Source organism: Adiantum capillus-veneris, chromosome 12, assembly GCF_014529385.1.
Source record: "Adiantum capillus-veneris isolate H3 chromosome 12, ASM1452938v2, whole genome shotgun sequence".
In the NCBI taxonomy this organism is placed as follows: Eukaryota; Viridiplantae; Streptophyta; class Polypodiopsida; order Polypodiales; family Pteridaceae; genus Adiantum; species Adiantum capillus-veneris.
The window spans coordinates 4,442,588-4,463,535 of record NC_140942.1 but is presented as its reverse complement, the minus strand read 5'-3'; the positions used below and the strand labels follow the sequence as shown (position 1 = coordinate 4,463,535).

Below are 20,948 nucleotides of genomic sequence, written 5' to 3'. Positions count from 1 at the left end.
ATTTTAAGATGGGAGGCATGGCCCATACCCCATGGGCATGGTCCTTTACTCCTAAAGGAAGCATTCAGACTCCGCATCTTCTACCCAGTTTATAGTCTCAGCTTTTCCACGCGAAACAAAAATGAGCTCTTGGGACTCTGGATGTACAGTTCACACACACCCCTAGGAGCCGTCGCCTATGCTACATGTCGGGACCCTACATGTGCTCCCATTGGTTGTAATAGGATAAGCCAGAGCACGGGCAGGGTGGGAAGCCCAGAATTGTGCATGCCATACAGGCACCGAGCACAGCTGGGCTTCATGTAGTCTGAACGTGTATCCTCATGCGGCTCCTCTCATTGGCTAATTGTTGGAAAAGTGCCCCCCACACTTAGGCAATCTACTAAGGTGGGTTGAGATAGGGTTGTGCCATAAACATTGGGAGAAGCGTGCTCCACAAGTCGCATTTGTGGATTGGAGGAAAAGGAGTGATCAACTTTTGAGCCTACCAACAAAATGGCGAGTCCCCCCCCACCCAAAAAACAATCGCTTGCATAAGCTAACAGGCATAAGCCCTTAAGCGAACAAAACATAAACTTCCATAAGAATAAGGCTTTGAAAAGACTTGGCAAATCCTTAAGTATACTTTAGTTGAAAAATCTTCTATGCATGAATAAGGAAATCGGGGGTACTTACCACCACATGGATGAATTGCTACCTTACCCTCCAAAGCAGCCAAAAGCGTATGTGAAAACTACTTCTTGAGTAGCTGTTCAACAAAATCCGGAAAGAAAATGGCCCCACCATGCCACCTCAAGAGCACACTTGGAGGGAAACTTGTAGGGAATGTGCATACTACATAAAGGTAGTAAGTAGAGATCTCAACAAGTGGGGTTGTCGAGGGACTCATAGGACCAATACACTTCACCAACTCACCTCATGGAGCTAGCTTCTCAATTAACATCACCCTGTTTGCAAATTGTTCTAGTAGGATTTGGCATAAAGTTGACATCACTAACAAGTGGGTTGAATCCCTGACTCTTGCCTTCCATACATAGACTTGACTGCTTTTGGTTTTCTTGTATGATGGTGGCAGGTAACAAATGTTGCCATTACTTTATGATAATTTCTTGGGAAAGAAAGGATCATTTAGTCCCCTCCAAAGTCCCGTTTTTGTAATGTGCAATATACATGTAGTTTCTTTTTTTTTATGGCATATAGCAGACTAGAGGGTTTTTGGTTTTATCTAGTTGGTGAAAACATGAAGTGCTAAGTCCTACTTTTTGTTTTTCTCTCTTGCTATATTGCATGGAACCATCACTTATCTTTAATTTATTCTTAACATTTTATGTATTTGCAGATCAAAAATGAAGGATGGGACTCAGCATTTGTGGTGGTACAAGGCGTACTTCTCTATAGCAAAGAACACGCGTTCCATAACACTCTTCAAGAATTGGATAGAGCTGCCATAAATCAAGATGAGCAAGCTAACATGCACCTACTGTCTTTAATGGATATCTCTACTTGGTTCCACATCTATGATATGGCTGGAGAGAGTATCCATTCTGCAACTGAGAGACTCCAAGAACTCGCAGCCATACTCAAAAATGTTGTGGAAGATGATGACAAAGATAGCAAGGAATGGATGGAACACTGCCCACCATGAGGAGATTTATGGAACCTCATGGTAGAAAGCTTAAGAATGACTCCTTAATTAGGCAGCATAAGAAACACATGCTACAAGGCCCTCCTAGTGTAGCATTTAATGGCCTAAAAACTAGTGTGTAGCGGAAATTAGCATGAACATAGTGGGCATTTCATTAGAATAGATTCCTAATGAGAATTACAAGACTGCTTGGGTGGAGAGAGCAACAAAAAGCATAACACCTAGTTAGATAGCATGAACAATACTTTCAAAAGAGAGAGAAATTAAGCTATTGACAACAGTTGAGGACCGGATTTACATGGAGCCGGTCCCCCCTCCAAAAGGATTTGTATTATGGTTTCTCCCATCAAGAGAGACATTGTACAATACAATTCTTTGTGTTCCTTCAAGATTAGCTAGTGCAATGAAGATGAAAGCTTCATGCACTAAGCAAAACACTTAGCAAACACAACATCAATTATCCCCAGTCTCAGACCCAAGACCTCACACACCTTCGAAGATGGTGAGAGCTAGCAGGGTATGAGAGTAGATTGAGAGGAAGAAAGAGTAGTCTTCCGAGAAAGATGTACATCTCCTCACATAATCACTCATATTAGCGTAGCTTAGCTTAGTAATTAGCTTGGTAGAGGAGATGAACATGCATTGGAGCTTGGCTCTTGGTTGGATTTGCATCCACATGCCAAGAGTGTGTCAATGTAGGCTTCTATCTCACAAGCTTGGAGTAGGTGATGAGCTCTCCATTAAAGCTTGGGAAGAGATAGTCTTTTTCTTGCTTCTCACATAGACTGTGTGAGAGTGTGTGTGTGTGATAATGCCTTGCAACATCAGCCTTTCTCTCTCATGATCGACCCCCCTTGCTATTTCCTCTTGCAGACTCCCCATTGGACAGTGCCAAGCTTAGCCAATAGGAAAATAGGGATAAATTGAAGAGCCTTCTGACATGTGTCCCTCTTCCCCTTTTTGAGAGAGCTTTATCAATTAAACTTAATTGATTTAAATGAATTAAATCCCCATTGGACCTTCCCCCACTCTGGCCAATAGGAATTAAGTAGCCCATTGGGCTGCTCAATTCATATTGGACCCCTTCACGGGCTGTCCAATAATCATCCAAGAGACTTAATTTTCATTGGTTCTTGTTATTAAGTGTTTTAAAATTAATTAGACTAAATTTACTCTAGCTTAATTCTCATTGGTCCACTTCAAGGGTCATCCAATAGGAATTGAGCACACTTTGGGGGCAACTAGTTTAGGCATCTGACATGTGTCCTTTATGTCCTTTGTGTTCAAATGGGAGCTTTTGTGTGTGTGTAAGTTTTTTTAGTCTTTCTCTCTCATCCCCCTACCTTTAGGGCTCGCCCCCTCATGTGTAGGGATGTGTGTTGACTTTGGAGAGTACACAAACCATCCAATTTATCCTAAGCTTTAACCCTTTGGACTTACACTTTGAATTTGGAACCTTAGCATTTTGGAAGTCTTAATGTGCTGCACCCTAGGGTCTTTGGAGCACATTTCATGTACATAGCTCTTCCGCAGATGGCCCCCCTTTGGATCCCTATTCTCCCTCCTTTGGATCCCTACTGTGGCCTCATCTGCCAGCCTTACCAATATTCTAGCTTTCTCTCCCCTGGCACTTCCCCATATTAAATGATCAGTTTAACATGAGAAAATCATTAGGAGATCTAGATATTAGTTATTATGACACCTAGCCTCATCCTATCCCCTCCACACCCCACTACACCTTTGGTCATACTAGATGGGTTGGATGATGAAATTACTAGCGAATATTTCTCAGATACTAATCCCCTCTCTTGGGATAGCCAAGAAGCCCCTTGAGGCATACATAGATCCTTACATCACATACATGCTACTAGAACAATGCTTAGGAAAAGCTTCGCATAAACCTTGGAGTGCCCCCCCCCCCCTCAATAAAAGGAACTTTCTCACCCTCATCAATGAGAGAGACAAGGCAATGAAGATTGGCTTGCAACAGATTGTACACTTGAATTCTTTCAACATCATAGAATCTTACTTAATGGCCTACCCCTTTAGTATGGCCTGCTTTTAAACCCAAAGATGTAATGCTAAAGTTGGATGTCTACTTGGAGTTAAAGGAGTAATATCTACTATTGGTAACACAACACAACTATGGAACATACACAGGCCTTTTGTAAAATGTGGCCATGAGCATATTGGAGAAGGGGATTTGGCAAAGATGGAGTATTTCATGGTTTGACCATGCACGATGGATGATTATGCATAGCTTACCTTTGTTTTTCCCTACAACATCACTCAAGAAGTCAATGCTAAGCTTCCTTAGATGGATTTTTACTGAAGCTCAAGAAGCCATCAAGGCATTGCTCATACATGTTGAGATGTCAAGCTCAACATGTACGACTCTTGGATGACTACCACCAATAGCTATCATCACTGGCATGCCTTGGTGGATACGCATATTTTCTACATTGATAAGTTTAATTGGACTACACTAAGTTGGTTTACCTACCGGAGTGATGGCACACTTATCTACTCACCTCACTCGCTAGTGGTTCATACTAGACCGTTGTACCAGTTCCCCTTTTATGTTGTATTTTTCCCTTATGTTTTGTAGACCTCTTATCTTGAGTTTGTGAAGAAGAATAAGTACAATCTTTTGCCTCCATCTTTGTGTGTGTGTGTGTGTGTGTGTGCTTGCAAGAGCTCAAGCTCTCTCCTTCTCTATTTCTTGAGTTTGTGAAGAAGAATAAGTACAATCTTTTGCCTCCATCTTGCGTGTGTGCTTGCAAGAGCTCGATCTCTCTCCTTCTCTATTTCTTGACATGGTATTAGAGCATGGTTGTGTCTGAGGAGCTTGGAGCAGCAAGCAGGAGCAGTCTAGTAAGCAGCTTTGATATTCCCAGAAGCCATCATCAATGATCTTCGATTGAGATGATTTCTTTAAGAGAGTGTGCGTCTCCGAGTCCTTTGGACTAAAATTGTGCTGCCAGATTTCCATTTTGGGCGCGTTCCGACACCTGTTTTGGATTTCGAGTGTGTTTGCGTACAGAAACTCTAAGGTTCAAGATTCTGTAGATCTACATAGAAGTGGTTCAAAAAGCGTTATTTAGGCTGCAGTGCACATACATTGTTTTGTTCAGTGAAACAGGTGTATGTACACAGATTGTGGTTACAGGTGGTAGCCGACTATTTTTTGCAGACTGTTTGAAGCTTGTGTGAAGGGTTGGAAACATGTCGTCCAACGATAATGGGGTTAACCAGGTTGTCAGTGAGAAACTGGACAAGAACAACTTCCATGCTTGGAAGTTCAGAATGACCAATTTCCTTATGGGCAAAGGTTATTGGGACTACATTGATGGAGAGCATGAGGTAGCACCACTACTGCCAGAGGAAGTGCAAGTGCTGTGTAAATTAAGACATTTAAAGATTGGAACCAAAGAGCTCGAAAGGTCATGTATTGGCTTTCTATCAGTGTACAAGACACTATGATTGGGCATATACGGGATGCTCAATCTCCTAAGGAGGCTTGAGACACTTTGTTGTCATTGGATGTGACCAACACAAAGGTAAGGAAGCTGCAGTTGAAGACTGAGTTGAATACAGTTCAGAAGAAAAGCATGTCCATCAATGACTATTCGTTGAAAATAAAGAACATATGTGAGTCACTTGCATCGATTGGTGTTACAGTCAATGATGATGATAAAGTAGAAGTTTGTCAGCGAGGTTTGGGTCCCGAGTGCAAATAGTTTAAAACTGGCATCCATCTTCAAGAGAACATTCCCTCGTTCACAAATTTTGTGTCCTTGTTGACTGCGAAAGAGAAGGAACTTGAGGAAGACTCCTCTACGCAAGGTGGAAACAATTTTGATAGGTCCTTCTTTTCAACAATAGAGGAGAGGAAGAGGACGTGGTACAGGTCGTGGACGAGGTCGAGAAAGAGGCAACCACCAACCAAAGCAGCAGAACAACAATCATGGTCAGAACACAAGTCGTGGAAATACGCAATGCAATAATGCAGGTCAACACGGAAATGTAGTATGTTGGGGCTGTGGAAGACATGGTCACTTTGAACGTGACTGTCTAGACAGGAGGCAACAAAACAATTATGCAACTGCTAGCAGGAATGCCGATGAGCCCAAGAGGCTATTGTGGTGCAACACATGCTGAATACTATGTCTAGAAATGTGGCAAAATTCAATGATAACGTCTGGTATGTGGGTTCTGGTGCATCAAATCACATGACCAGGCATGGTGAATGGTTTAAGGAAATCAGACTTTACAAAGTCCTAGCTATGTAGAAATTGGGGATGATACTACACATCCTATTATGTATACATGAAATGTGCCATTGTGTATGACAGATGGTAAAGTGAAGTATTTGGCTGATGTACTATATGTACCCAACATTACAAAACCTGGTTTTTTGTTGGGCAAATGGTTGAGCAGGGTTTACAAGTTAGGTTTAACTCTTATGAAGCATGGAAGGCTAGTTGCACAAGGAAAGAAAGTGGGCAAAATGTTTAGTTTGGATGTATATGTGTCCGAGGTGAATGCTACAATGTTTGCACGAGGTGCAGATGTTGTTCTAGATATAGTGATTTGGCACAAACGTATTGGTCATGTAAATTTGCAGAGGCTAAAACTAATGCAGACTAAAGAGATGGTTATAGGTTCACCTATGTTTCGAGTTGCTGAAATGCAGAAAGTATGTGAAGCTTGTAATTTGAAAAGCAAGCAAAAGTATCCTTTCCTCATGATAAGCATGTTAGCATGAATGCATTGGATTTAGTGCATACAAATGTATGGGGTCCGACAAAGACTGAATCTATGGATGGATGTAGCTACTATGTGAATTCCATTGACGACCATCCGAGGAAGGTATGGGTCTACTTCATGAAGCAAAAAAGTGACGTGTTTATGCATTTTTAGAATTTCAAAGTTATGGTTGAAAAACAAACTGGGAAACATGTAAAGTGCCTGAGGTCAGATGGAGGGGGAGAATACTTCTCCAATGAATTCAATGGTTTTTTGAAAAAGCGTAGAATTCAGAGACAGACTTCATGCAGGTATAATCCGCATAAAAATGGTGTCGATGAGTGAAAGAATAGGCACATTGCATAAGTGGCTAGAGCATTGATGAATGAGAAGAACATGACTCATTGTTATTGGGTTGAGGCTGTTGCTACAGGTGTCAACATTATGAAAAGGACCCCTACTGCTGCAGTACATGATATGACACCTGAAGAAAAGTTTAATGGTGAAAAACCAGATGTATCACATTTTAAAGTGTTCGGATGTATTACTTATGTTCATGTGTCGGATGAGCTAAGATATAAGCTTGATCCAAAAGCAAAAAAAAGTGTGTTTGTTGGCTATTCCATTGAGTAGAAAGGGTACAAGTGTTATCACGGGTAAAGAGAGGGTGAGCAAGGATGTCGTTTTTTATGAAATGGAAAGTTGGTATGCTGATGTAAAAGATGATTTGGGGGTTGATGTAAGAGAGAATGTGGTTGCAGAAAATACAAGTGCGCAGTCACAAGTTTTGAGTGGGCTGCATGGGTCCTCTAGTGCAAGTGATGGTGAGAGTCCATGCAATGGCAGGTTACGTGAAAAAGTGAGTCATGCGAACTCTTCAAATGTATCAAGGAAAGGAAAAAAATTTGAAGATGCCCCTAAGTTGCCAAATTTGAGTGCTGGTTATGATGATGGCAATAGCAGTGGTTCTGAGCAGAGTTTGGATGAGGAGTTTGGCATAACCTCTGTGAAGACTCCCAGTGCAAGAACAATGCAAGCAGGGAATAGGGCATGTGGAAGTGATCCCGGACCACACAGGTCAGAAAGAGCAAGAAATCGTGTGCAAAGATTGACTTATGACAGTTATGTGGCTTGTCATTGTGCATTTATGGCGAAGATTACAAAGGAAGTAGAACCCACATGTTTTGAGGATGTTGTCAAGGATGAAAAATGGCGGCAAGGTATGGATGAAGAGATGGATTCACTTGATGCAAATGGAACGTGGGAATTGGTGCCATTACCAAAGGATAAGAAGGCAATTGGATGTAAGTGGGTTTACAAAGTAAAGCATAATGTTGATGGCAGTGTGAGCACGTACATGGCTAGACTTGTGGCCAAAGGTTATGCACAGACTTATGGGATTGATTATGAGGAGACGTTTAGCCCTGTAGCTAAGATGGCTACTGTTCGTCAGGCTCTACTTATGCAGGAGTTTGACATGAAAGACTTGGGAGACTTGCGGTATTTCTTGGATATTGAAATTATTTGCATAGAAGAAGGTGTAAGCCAATTGTAATGGCCTTAGATCGGAATTTGAAGTTGGGAAATGATACAAGTCAAGTGCTTGATAATGATGCAGGTCAAGTGCTTGAAGTTGTGAAATGATGCAGGTCAAGTGCTTGAAGTTGGGAAATGATGGAAGTCAAGTGTTTGATAATGCTACCATGTACGTGAAGATTGTGGGTAGCTTGATCTACTTGATTATCTCACGTCCAAACTTGTGCTACATAGTTGGATTGGTGAGTCAGTTTATGTAGTCTCCCAGGAAACCACACTTGGTTGCAGTGAGGTGCACTTTGTGCTATGTGAGTGCTACTTTGGATTATGCACTCTTTTATAGTGCTGATGTGGAGTTGCACCTCTATGGCTACACAAATGCGAATTGGGCTGGTAGTACATACAATCGTAGGTCTACCAGCAGATACATGTTCTCACGTGGGAGTGTTGCTCACATGGAGCACTAAGAAGAAACCTACAGTTGCACTTTTGAGTACAGAGGCAGAGTACAGAGGTGCTGCAGTGGCGGCATGTGAGGTAGCATGGCTGGGATTGCTACTTCATGACTTTGGAGTACATGTACGAGATCGGTTGTCATTTACTGTGATAACCTTAGCAGCATAAAGTTGGCACGAAACCCAGTGTTCCATGCCAGGACAAAGCACATTGAGGTGCACTACCACTTCATCAGAAAGAGGGTCTGAGCAGGCGACATCAACCTCGAGTATGTGGTGATGGATGAGCAGGTTGCAGATATCTTCAAGAAGGCCCTTGTTGGAGCGGCAAAGCTACGATGGTTTTGAGTGATTCTTGGCATACAAGAGATGGCATTGAGCTTGAGGGGAATGCTGAGATGTCAGGCTCAACATGTACGACTCCTAAATGACTACCACCGACACTCACTAGCATGCCTTGGTGGATACTCATATCTTTGCTAGTGATAGTACATCTAGACTACACCGAGCTAGTCTACCTACGAGAGTGATGACAGACTTATTTACTCACCTCACTCACTAGCGGTTCATACTAGACCGTTGTACTAGTTTCCCTTTTATGTTGTATTTTTCCCTTATGTTTTATAGACCTCTTATCAACATGTACGACTCCTAGATAACTACCACCAAGAATCATCATCACTGGCATGCCTTGGTGGATACACATGTCTTCGCCAGTGATAGTATAGCTAGACTACACCGAGCTGGTCTATGTAGTACTACAGTGATGGCACACTTATTTACTCACCTCACTCACTAGCGGTTCATACTAGACCGTTGTAAAAGTTCCCCTTTTATGTTGTATTTTTTCCTTATGTTTTGTAGACCTCTTATCTTGAGTTTGTGAAGAAGAAGAAGTACACATTCTTTTGCCTCCATCTTTGTGTGTGTGTGCGCGCGCGCTTGCAAGAGCTCAAGCTCTCTCCTTCTCTACCTCTTGACAAAACATGTATACTACATGGAGAGGCTCAAGGAATCTGTGAAGCACATAGTGATGTTTGGACAAACCCCACCCATACTAAGCATCCCATCAGGGCTTGATATGTCCTCCAAAATCTTATTACACTTGCAAAAGAAAGCAAGAAGGAAGGACCCCAAAGAGAGGAAGAGGTGATTTTTCTAAGTCTCAAAAATAGAGAGGTAGGTATGGCACACCCCAAACCATGGAAGAACCACCCCTGCTCCTCATCCCCCACACAACAATTGGGCAAGCCTCATGTGCATGTTTGGCTAGTGCTAAGTATCTATTATACGACTAACCTTGACTATGAATGACAGGTTTTCAAGGACCCCTGTGGAAGATTATGCTTACAATAGAAGGATAAGGGCATCTTTTTGTGCTTTCCCTTCCATAACCCCTATATGGACATCACCAATATCAAACAATTTTTTGGCATGTTCTTCTTTAGCATCAATATTAAAACCAATAGCTTTTGGGAGCAGTGTATGTTCACTTGGTCCTTTAATCCCCCATTAAATGGTGTGCTATGAATCAAAAGGACACTTTTTCCTCAAAAATAGTGTATGATTGCCAATGCTCTAATTATGACACTGGTTTTTATTATGATTTTGATCATGTGATTAATTTCTTTGATTTTTCTACTTTATGGGATGAAGTGAATAGCTTGCTTAAAAATGGTCAAAACCACATCCCTTCAAGAGAATCCATTATGGTTGAGACCATAGCTCAACTAACAAGAGCCATGGGCTTATTGATTTAGGAAAAGGCTATTCAACCCACCCGACATGATGCTTACATTGTTAAAGATATAATAGCACTTAGCACATAAGGAGGATACCAGGATACAAGCCTAACACAGACATTAGAACAATCTCTAGACAACTACAAAATCATTACTTAGTGAGCTGCCTCGATAAAGCACCAAACAATTGTATGCTTGTATGTAAAAAACTAATATTTGAACAGGTTGTGACTAGATTACAAGGAGTAAATTTTTCCCCATGTGAGGATATAAACACGATAAACTCAAACATAGCCAAACAGCTTACACAATATCAATGTAGCACTCACCTACCTTTGCCATATTTAATGGCTAGCTACAAGGCACATAAGAAATTCTTTAGATGGATCACTTGTGGAGCCTCATGCTATTTTTTTGATTTATCCCTACTCATGGCTTGTATTTTGAAAACATGCATACCCCAACTAAAAGAAAGGTTTAGAAGGCTTACTCAAAGGCCCTACTTCTCCATAACATTCACATCCAAATTTGGTGGATCATAGAATCAGTATATGTGTGTATCATAAACTTGCCTAGCAAAGCATACAAGTTGTACATAGTTGACATCAAGAGATGTTATGAAAATATTCCCCATCAAGGTCAATATGGCCTTATCCCACACATGAACAAGCTCATAAAAGAGGCTTTCTCAATAGCCCACCTTCCCTTCATGTCCTTCAGTTATCTCCCTACCTCTTGCCACCGTAGAACATGGTCAACATATAAATACAAGACCAACTTATTTTTTTGGTGTCAAGGAAGTAATTGAATTGAATACATGGCTCATAGAACACATGTATATCCTATGTTTCCAAAAAAATTGGCATTCCTATGGGACTCTCTTGCTCCCCAATATGATCATCCTATACTTGCATGCTCTAGAGTTTGGGTAAATCAAGAAGATGCTTCAAACAGAGCATAAAAGCCTCTTAAGGGAGCTAAGATATTCATATAGGTACTTTGATGACATCCTATGGTTAAATAACCAAAATCTATCTTTTTCACAAAGGAACAACCTATCTACCCCCCAAATCTCTTTATGGAAAACATTGAGAGTAACACCATCACTTTTCTTCAAGTGGAACTCTCCACTGAAAATGGCACACTCCTTAGAAAAATTGCCAAAATGGAACACAACCTACCTTGCTCTCCTCTAAAGCACATCAAGAGAAGTGGAAATATGCCTAAAGATTTGATGCATAAAGTCATAACATCACAAATTAAACCCATCCTTTTTGCAATACATGACATGAATATGCCCTAAGAGACATAAAGAAAATTATCAGTTGCTTTTGCACAGGTGGGTTTGAAAGAGCCAACAAACATTGGAGACTCATCAAAACTGACCTAAGTCAATGCTGCACACATGCTCCACATACTTGTGACCCTACAAGAATATTACAAGTGGTTGACACTAGGACCCTTGACTTGCCTAGTGCCCCCTCTTAAGGTCCGAAATGCCTAGTGCGGGTTTGGAAGAGGGCCACACAATCCCTTGCATAAGCTAGTAGACACAAGCCCTTAATCTTACAAAACATAAACCTCCATAAGAATAAGACCTTATTTTTCATAAAAAGACTAGCTAGATCTCTATGCACACTTTCGTTGAAAAATCTTCTATGCATGAATAAAGAAATCGGAGGAACTTCCATCACGTGGATGAATTATTACCTTCTTCCTCAAAGCAACCAAAAGCGTATGTGAAAAGTACACCACCTCCTTCTTGGGTAATTGCTCAACAAAATTCAAAAATAAAAAGTCCCCACCATGTCACCTCAAGAGTACAATTGGAGGGAATTTGCAGGGAATACACATACTACATAAAGGTAGTAAGTAGAGATCTCAACAATTGTAGGGTTGTTGAGGGACTCATAGGACCAATATACATCATAGTTTTAACCCACAAACAATTCCACTATATAGATTAGGTATTATGCCCACCATGTAGTGGGTTTTGTGTTTTCCCCTTAAGCATCCACCACCTCGGTTGTGAAAATATTGATGGAAAACTTTAAGGCGGATGGCTTATCAGAGGTTAGTTTTTCTTTTTCAAACAACCTAAACAATTTGTCAAGAAATTGCCATACATGAGCACGCTTAAGTCCAAGGGCTGCTTCATTACCTATGTAAATAGGTATGTCACACACCTTTTTCCATAAGTAAAACTCACTGGGACTTTGGGAGTCAAAATTGTTCAAAAATAGATGCCTCACTTTACTACCACCCATACAAATTTTATCGGGTCTATCTTGTGTGCTTTTGGATGTCTTCTTGTCCTTTGTTAGCTCAACCACATTGCCATGAAGACCGACACTTAATAGAGTGACTTCTAGGTCTCTTACTTTCTCTTCCCTTATTTTTGCATGCTTCATATTCCAAGAATAATAAATATGGAGCATTAGTAACTTTTCAAGAATTTTAAACATGTATGAAGAGTGCATACATGTACATTGACCAATGGAATGTGTAGAATAGGAACCCAATTTGGGTCTTTCGTGTCTCAATAATGGGGTACACTTTGATCATAGCTAAGGGTACTTTGAAACCATTTTTATAGTGCTTTACACATTGTTTGCATAGCACGTGCACCTTTTGCTAAGTTGGATCCACCTTTTCCACCCTTTCTTGTTCCACCCTTTGACTTGCATCCTTGCCTTCATTGGTTGTTGTTGACACTTTATTGTGCCAACAATACATGCATGGCAAGAGGGTCAGAGAGCCTTGTTCGCACACTAATGTTAATCTTATACCAAAAACACTTAGGGTAGAAGGACTATTTTGAGCCTTAGGTAGAGTGAGTTACCATCACCTATTGGGATAGCATGCGGTTGTAATAGCAAATGTTCTAAAAGAACAAGTACAGGTGCACCAATATATAGTTATCCTTTGTAAACCATATGCAGCATGTTTACTCTATGTTAGCATATGAATGAAGAGAATGTTGCTCAGTTCACCCTTCCGTGATTATGTTGATTGTCTACTATCATCTTCATGTAGCTAGTGTATCTATAGTAGATGTTTAGCAGTATGATTAACGTTGTTGGGCAAGCAATTAGGATCTAGAATATACACTAGATACACAATGGAGATCCTACACACTCGACAACCTTGAGGCCATATCTGTTGATGGTTGTAGACAAACCAAGTGTGTACTTGTAATGCATGTCAACAGAGAGACCATGTAAACAGTCTAGCCATGTGTACTTTACAAGGAGTAGGGCACAACATATTGATGAACCACCAAGTGTTTCCAACCCAAGCCCTTTCCATTATGAAACACAAGAGAAACTTGCATAGCACATAGATGAAGCTAATTGCAAATCAACAAAAGAAGGAGAATGTCAACTAGCTCATCCATAGTATACATCACAATTAGAAGCGCTATGTAGCACTCAAGCTCATTACAGGTAATTTCATGAATTAATTCATACAACTGCAGCAGAGGAGGAAGTTATGCAACTAGTTAGAAAGCCAATGTATTATCTACGACCATTACCATCAATGCCATTATTCATCACACAATTTAATCCACTAAACACAACACCACTGCATAACCCCATATATATGCCAATATCTCCATAAATAACTCTACCAGCATCAACAAGAGGAGGAGGACCAATACCACGAGTCGGAGGGGAACCATTACCAATAGGTCCAACACCAAGTATTGTAGTAGGTCCAACACAAGGAGCTGCAGTAGGTCCACAATTAGATACAGCATTAGACCCACCACCAAAAGGTCCACTAGGACCATTAGCAAGAGTAGCACCATCACCACTACTGATGAAACCACCACAAATAAAAGTAGAAAAATTCAAGGAGAGAAACAGACTTCCATGTAGTCCAATTTGAGGCTAGATAGGCAGCTAATGGATACGATTCTCTAGATGGAAATAGGGTTAAGATGAGGCAGTTTTTTGCCTCACTAATGACATCAGCCATGAATTGGTATAGCTTATTCTAGCAAGGTCACTTTGTTACATATGATCAACTAATCAAAACATTTTTATCTACGTCCGAGATAGAGAAGACACCTAGTGATGTCTTGAAGAATATCAAGAAAATCAAACAAGGAGACCAGTTAGTGGAGGGCTATGACCAATAATTGAGGAGCTTGATGGAGAGGTTGTAGGGACCAGATAAACCATGAGTTGAGATGCTGGTAGAGTATTCCTTGACGGGATTACCAGGCCCCATTAAAACAATAGTAGCCAATGTAGACTTGCATGGTGGATTAGATAATCTTGTGGAATCAACTATCAGGGTAGAAAAAAGGCTAGGATATACCAAATCTAGTGCCATTGCAAAGAAGACATCCGCACTAGAGGATAGTGATAGCTTAGATAGTGACATAGATAGCTCAAATGAGAAGGAAAATTCAGATGATGAAGCCAAAAAGAAGAGGAAGAATAAAAAATTATTCGAGCAAAGTGAGCAAGAAGGAGAAGTCTAAGAAAGATTAGAAGGAAAACTACGACCAATTTCTAGAAAAGCTACAGGGCCTAGGTGTAGTACCCCAATCCCATAAAAAAACTTATCACTTAATAAATGAAAAGGATCGTCACTCAACCTGCCGGTACAATTCAAAGAATGGAGCCAACCACATGATGGGATCTATGCCACCAAGGACAACATCAGAGGTAAACCAAGTATTACCCCCATAGAACTCCATACCATTTTATATACCACCCAAAAAAATTCCTAGGCCACAATGGCAACAAGGCTACCAAAAACGAAATGCATAATTATTAAGTTCTCATTATGATGCAACTACTGTGTTAGAGGTGGACAGGAGGTTGGTTTAGATTGTGCACTATAGTGCAAGCATAGGGAAGAGAGAGGCATGCCCGTTCAAAGGTTCACCGCTCCACTGAACATTTACGAAGAAAAGCCAAGTGCCTCCAAACCAATAGTGCACATCAATGTAGTCATGATTCATCAACTGCAAGAACAGAAAGTCTAGCTAACATACACAAGATGCCTTGAGAAAGGGAAAACCCGAGAAGGAAAATCAAGAAAGCTGATGAGATGTGATTGTTCATTATGTGTGACATAGCAACAATAGCAGCAAGAGGAGGTAGCACCAACACCGATACTAGTAGTTTACAAGAGCACTTGGTAGACAAAAGGGTTCATAACATGGGAAAAGTAGAAGAAGGTAAGAAGTGCTACCATACATATGTCGTAGTGATGTGTGTGAACACAATGAGGACCACCGGGGCAATTTTTCTCTCACTAGGAGTTTTTTCCCATGTGCATTGTATATACGCTTATCACTCTAGGACTAGTTCTTCTATACATTGCACACTAGTAATACTGCTCTCTCTTGTGTGCCTTGAGATTCTTTGTCTCTTTCAAGCTGCGTGTATTTCCTTGCAACCCTATTTTTCCAACAATTGATATGAGAGTAGGTTGCATCCTCTCATGCATAGTTACCATGGTGCACACGCCTACTCACTTTCTCGGATTTTAATGAGTTGAGCATCAGCAGGTCGACAATTACTTTGGAAATGCTCAAAGAGCTCAGTTTGCTCAGATTTTTCGTTCGGACTCATTTCGATCTTCGTTTCAACTATAGGTGGAACTGCGCATGCAATTTTGTCATTTTGTGCAAATTTTTTGTCAGTGCCATTTTTTGCATAATAGGCCCCTTACAGTCTTCTCGGGTTGTGCTATATAGCATGCATTAGTCTCACTTTATTTCTCCTCTTTTTGGGCAAATTTCACATCAGGTGCATGCACTCGCCATGGTTGACAAAAACACATATGTGTTCAAGATGTTTGCTGTTGCTGAGGATAAATTGTATGGGAAAAATTACCCAATGGGGGCTTACATGATGCAACATGTTTGTGTCAAAGGGCATTTGGAATGTTGTGCAGGGCATTTACGTATGTCTTGGTTCTGTGGATACAAGCGATGTTGAGGATGTTGCAGGTTTTGGTGGCAGGATTGCTACCGCGAGTTGTTTTGCCTACGGCTAAGCAGGCTCATTGGGATGTAAGAGATACACAGGCTCATGCATTGATTGCATTATCTATAAAGCACATTATTACTCCTCACATTCGTTCAACTAAATCTGTAAAACAGGCTTGGGATATTATGGCTAGTCTTTATGCAAGCAACAATGAGGCTAAAATTGCATTGCTGCATAAAGAGCTGGAATCAAAGATTATGCATGAAGAAGATGACATGGACACTTTCCTTGGTTGTATCAAGGATGTTAATGAGCAACTCAGTTCTGTAGTGAAGTCATTTGTGACAGTTCCCTAGTGCAAACTATTCTTGATGCTTTGCCAGATTCTTACCAAGCGTTTGCTAGTACTTGGAGACTTATCACCCAAGGAAATCCTGATGTTTTCAAGTTTGATGCATTATGCACATCACTGTTGCACGAGTCACTTTCAAGAAAGAACACGGCTAAACAATGTGCAATTGAATAGGCTTTTGTTGCTGCTCAAAGAAAAGGTGATAACAGTAATGTAACCACTTCTCATGGTTCTTCTGCGAGTGATAAACCACCTATTCCTAATGCTTCTGTTGGAAGCACTTCATCTGGGAATTCTAGTGAAAAAGACAAGAAGAAGATACATTTCTATTATTGTAAAGCTAGTGATCAATTGAGGCTTAGAAGAAAGAGGCTGGTTCCACTATGAGTGCAACAATTGTAGGATCCTTTGTGAAAGGAGATTGTGATGTTGATGTACATGCAGAGTGAGAATTTAGTGCAAAGCACACTTATGATCCTTTTGTCCATGATGCATGTATGTTAGTTGCTACAGATTCACATGTGTGGTACTTTGATAGTGGTGCTACAAAGAACATTACTTCTCATCGTGACTTGTTTACCTCTCTCGAGGATGTCCCTCATGGGAATACAGTCACTTTGTTCCAATAATGCCTCTAATCCGGTCAAGGGAGTTGCAAAGATTGTGTTGATTGCTACAAATGGCAATTCCTTCGCACTTGTTGATGCACATTATGTACCTGGGATAAAAGAAAACCTTTTGTCTATATCTGCACTTGCTAGACTTGGTCTTGCTGTGAAATTTGTGGATGATAGATGTACATTGTGCCATGGGCTGAATAAGCTCAGTTTGTATGAAATCTCAGTTTTGGTGATGAAATTGTTGCATCTGGTATTTTGTGCCATGGGCTGTATAAGCTCACTTTGTATGACAAGTGTGGGCAGATTCTGCAAATGCAATTGTGGATTCAAAGGTTGTTTCAGATACAAAACTTTGGCATGCACGTTTTGGACATTTGAATTTTGCCAATTTGCAAAATCTGATATGGTTGCTTCTTTTCCACCCCTTGAAGCACCTATGAAGCATGTTTGTGAAGGCTGTATTTTGGGTAAGATGCAACATTTAAAGTTTCCAAAGGATGGTTCGTAAGGGCTACATGTAGGTTGTAGCTTGTGCATACCGATGTTTTGGCATGCATGGGTGTATCCACTTAAAGTTAAGCCCGAAGTATTTATGTGCTTCAAGGAATTTCTAGCTATGGCTAAAAATGTCTCTAAATGTACTATGGGCACCCTCCCTTCAGATCAAGGGGGGGATTATATGTCTCATGAGTTTAATGTATTTATGGATAGTTGTGGAATAAAACACCAATGTATAATGCCGTATACACCTCAACAAAATGATGTTGCTGAGAGGAAAAAAATATCACTTACAGAAATGGCACAATGTATGGTCAAAAGTCAAGCTTTGCCACATTCATTTCGTCTTGAGACTATCATGTGTGCCACTTATGTACTTAATAGGTGTCCTATGAAAGCTTTGTAGTCGACGAATCCATATGAAGCATGGCATGATAGAAAGCCATCTATTGATCACATGCGCATTTTTGGCTATTTGGCCTATGCTTTGGTGCCACAAACGCAACGCAAAAAATTGGATGATAAGGCTGTTAAATGCATTATTGTTGGTTACAGTACTAAAAGAAAAGGTTATAGGTTGTACTATTCACAAACAAAGCGTATCATACCTCTTCCGAAGGATCATATCATTGGATGGGAAACCGACCACTTGGAGGTTTCCAACAGCAAGGGACCATGGGGGGTAGTACCTCTCAAAAACCCTTAAACATGCCAAAATACATTGCATTTTTTTTTATGGGAACCAATGACCAAGGAGCCCTAATGTATGTTGATGTTCGAGGACATCAATGCATATGTATTAAAGAGCAGCGAGCGATAGGATTAACAATAATCATGGTAACTGTTGATGGTGATAGGCTTCACAATGAGGAGAGAAACCACTATCTCCTTGTCAAAGACCCTAAAAATTACAATCGATATGGAGACATTGTAGCAAAAGGGAAGATGGTCATGGAGACTTGAGAGACCTCATAAACTCACTCTTTCTGGAGCCTGCTACATTCATGACAAAAGAGTGGAAAGAATGGCGATGATCCATGAAAACATCGGGATTTACAAGCACAAGGAAGGAAGAGTCAGTCGATAACAAGTTATTATATTATTTTTATCGATAAGTACGGACAAGAATACGAGCCAATTCACCCAGATGATGTAAGAAGAGTGATAACGCTAGAACTGATGGCACAAAATTTGGTAGGGAAGCAAAAGCCCATAGAAACCCCAAGCAAGTCTATAATTCCCTTCTCAAATGATTACAACACCATCGCTTAATCAAATAAACAACCACTGCCTAACCCTCAAAAGTCACAAGCATCGCCACTATCATTTCAATTGTGGCTCGAACAATTTGCTACACCAAACATGAACACGAAGGGGGTTGGATATCAGGACATGTCAGGGCTAGAAGCACCTTCAAACCACCACTCCATCAACAAGATCAGGATGAGAGTAGGAAGAGAAGGCTAAATCCTATCAAGACGGAAGCACCACAATGAGAACGGGAAGAAAGAAGGCGAGCAGAAGAACGAACACTTGCTTGACCAGTCAGGAGCTTTTCCAAGGCCAATTAGCACCAAATGATCGCAAGAACCTAGGTAAAACCTAGAAAATTATATAAGGTGGATAGTGCAATCCACCTTATAATATGACATTCTAGGATTTACTGGCTAAAGCCTAGAATGTTATTTAAGGTGGAACGCACTGTTGTGGTTTAAAGGGGAAAACTAAGAGGATTGCTTCTATAGGTGGGTGGTGTCGACGGATAAAATTGCAACCTTTACTGAGTAGCATGCACAAATGATTAAATATGAAAGCATAAGTTAGCCTGGATAGCTTATGGCAAGAGAGGCTTTTAACAGACCGAGCTTAGAAAGATGTGAATGGGAACCTTGGGAATTTTATGCGCAAGCATTATTGCTTTTGCTGAGGAACGGTTTATGTGTGCTACAAATTGCCAATGAGGAGTTGATTCTCTGAGAGGAGTTAACATTGATGAAGGTGACAAGAGTTTTGTTCTTGTATCCACCAACATTCATAAAGGATAATAAAAATCCAAGAGAAGAGGTTGTATGCCAATTGAGGCCCACCATATCTCTATATGAGAAGCTAATCAAACAAAGTAATGAGAAAGAGGCTCAAGTGCAATAGATTTAGAATCCTTCATCAAGGTATCAAGGGGCTCCCATCAACAGATCAACAAGCAAGTGAAGGGGTTGCTTACCCAGTCAGTCTGTGAAAAAATAGGAGCGCTGGCTAGTTGAGGAGGATGTCAGTGTGCACCTAGTGGCAAATAGGGTGCACATTTGAAAAGGCTTCAAGGAGGCAAGGAGAAACATGAGCAAGAAGTAGCAAGGCATGAATGAATTTTGTTATCTTGAAAAGTACTCCGCCATTGTTCTCTCATTTTTTGTGCGGTTGTTCTTGTGTGCATGTGTAAAGGTAGGTGGGCTACAAGAGATGCTATCATCCTCATCATATTTTTGGACCTCTTACGGGGATAAAAAAGGGAAATTTTTAGAGCATTCTTTTTTGTTGGATTAGTGGAAAATTTTAGTCACTTGTCATTGTTGAGCTTGAGCATATAAGGTACCTTTTTTTCTCTCATTAAATTGACTTCCTCAAGTAAACCTTATAGTTAGGAGGGCAAAAGCAAACCAAATGGGCCTTCAATAACCGAGTACTTTCTTGAGTGAACTAGAAGAGAAGAAATGGCAATCTATAAAAATTTCTTTTCGTGAGAAACTTGAAGTTGGTAGATGAATGCATGGTATCTTTATGTTTATGCATACCGCTACAATCATTATGCCTTGTTGCTTGCAATTGTATGTAGGTGTAATCATGGATTCAAAGGGCTTGATGTGTGCAAATGTGGTCAATTTGCAACACAAATTGGAAGATAGGTTTGAAGCCATTTCAAATAGCTAATTCACATAGTGTGATTTTGATGTAATAATGTTCATTCACAATGGACTGAATGCAATGAGGCTTTTGTCTTGCCATATATTAAAAGATTTACAAGAAGTGCATGTCAATGCTTTGTTTGTCATTCATGATAAATGTGGCACCCAAAGTTTAAATTTGGTATGACAAGGCCAACCAAGCATGGCTAGTTTTAGCTTTTTGAATCAAGCCTTATAAGAGAGTTATACATACATTTTGATGGGAATGCGATCGTGCTAGTTAGGGTGGATGAAAGAGAAACGTCATGCACATAAGTGAGTGTGTGTTGGCTAGATTATCACTCAAGCGAATTAGGTTCCAAGATCAATTAACTTGGACTCATAAACACGATCTTGAGTGTTTGCTAAGCAATCACAAGATCACCATAAACAAGGGATATGTAATGCAAAGTAGACATGTGTTTATTCATTCATGAAATGAGCTTTAAGTAGCTATA

General features: G+C 40.5%; 1 protein-coding gene across 1 annotated transcript; it reads right to left on the bottom strand.

Moving 5' to 3' along the window:
- Nucleotides 1-13,645: 13,645 nt before the first annotated feature.
- On the bottom strand, nt 13,646-14,108 carry LOC147445235 (uncharacterized). The gene is made up of 2 exons (XM_086525976.1): nt 14,044-14,108; nt 13,646-13,946 (listed from the first exon to the last, which is right to left on the bottom strand). Exons 1-2 carry the CDS (start codon nt 14,106-14,108, stop codon nt 13,646-13,648), a joined length of 366 nt encoding a protein of 121 aa, XP_086382102.1.
- Between the last annotated feature and the right edge of the window lie 6,840 nt (nt 14,109-20,948).

What these genes read in the sequence shown, in the direction of transcription:
- LOC147445235 (XM_086525976.1), bottom strand. Translation starts at nt 14,108, where the DNA reads ATGGCTGATGTCATTAGTGAGGCAAAAAACTGCCTCATCTTAACCCTA. An exon ending in CTATTTCCATCTAGAGAATC is followed by an intron (nt 13,947 to 14,043) that starts GTATCCATTAGC and finishes TGGTTTCATCAG; the next exon opens with TAGTGGTGATGGTGCTACTC.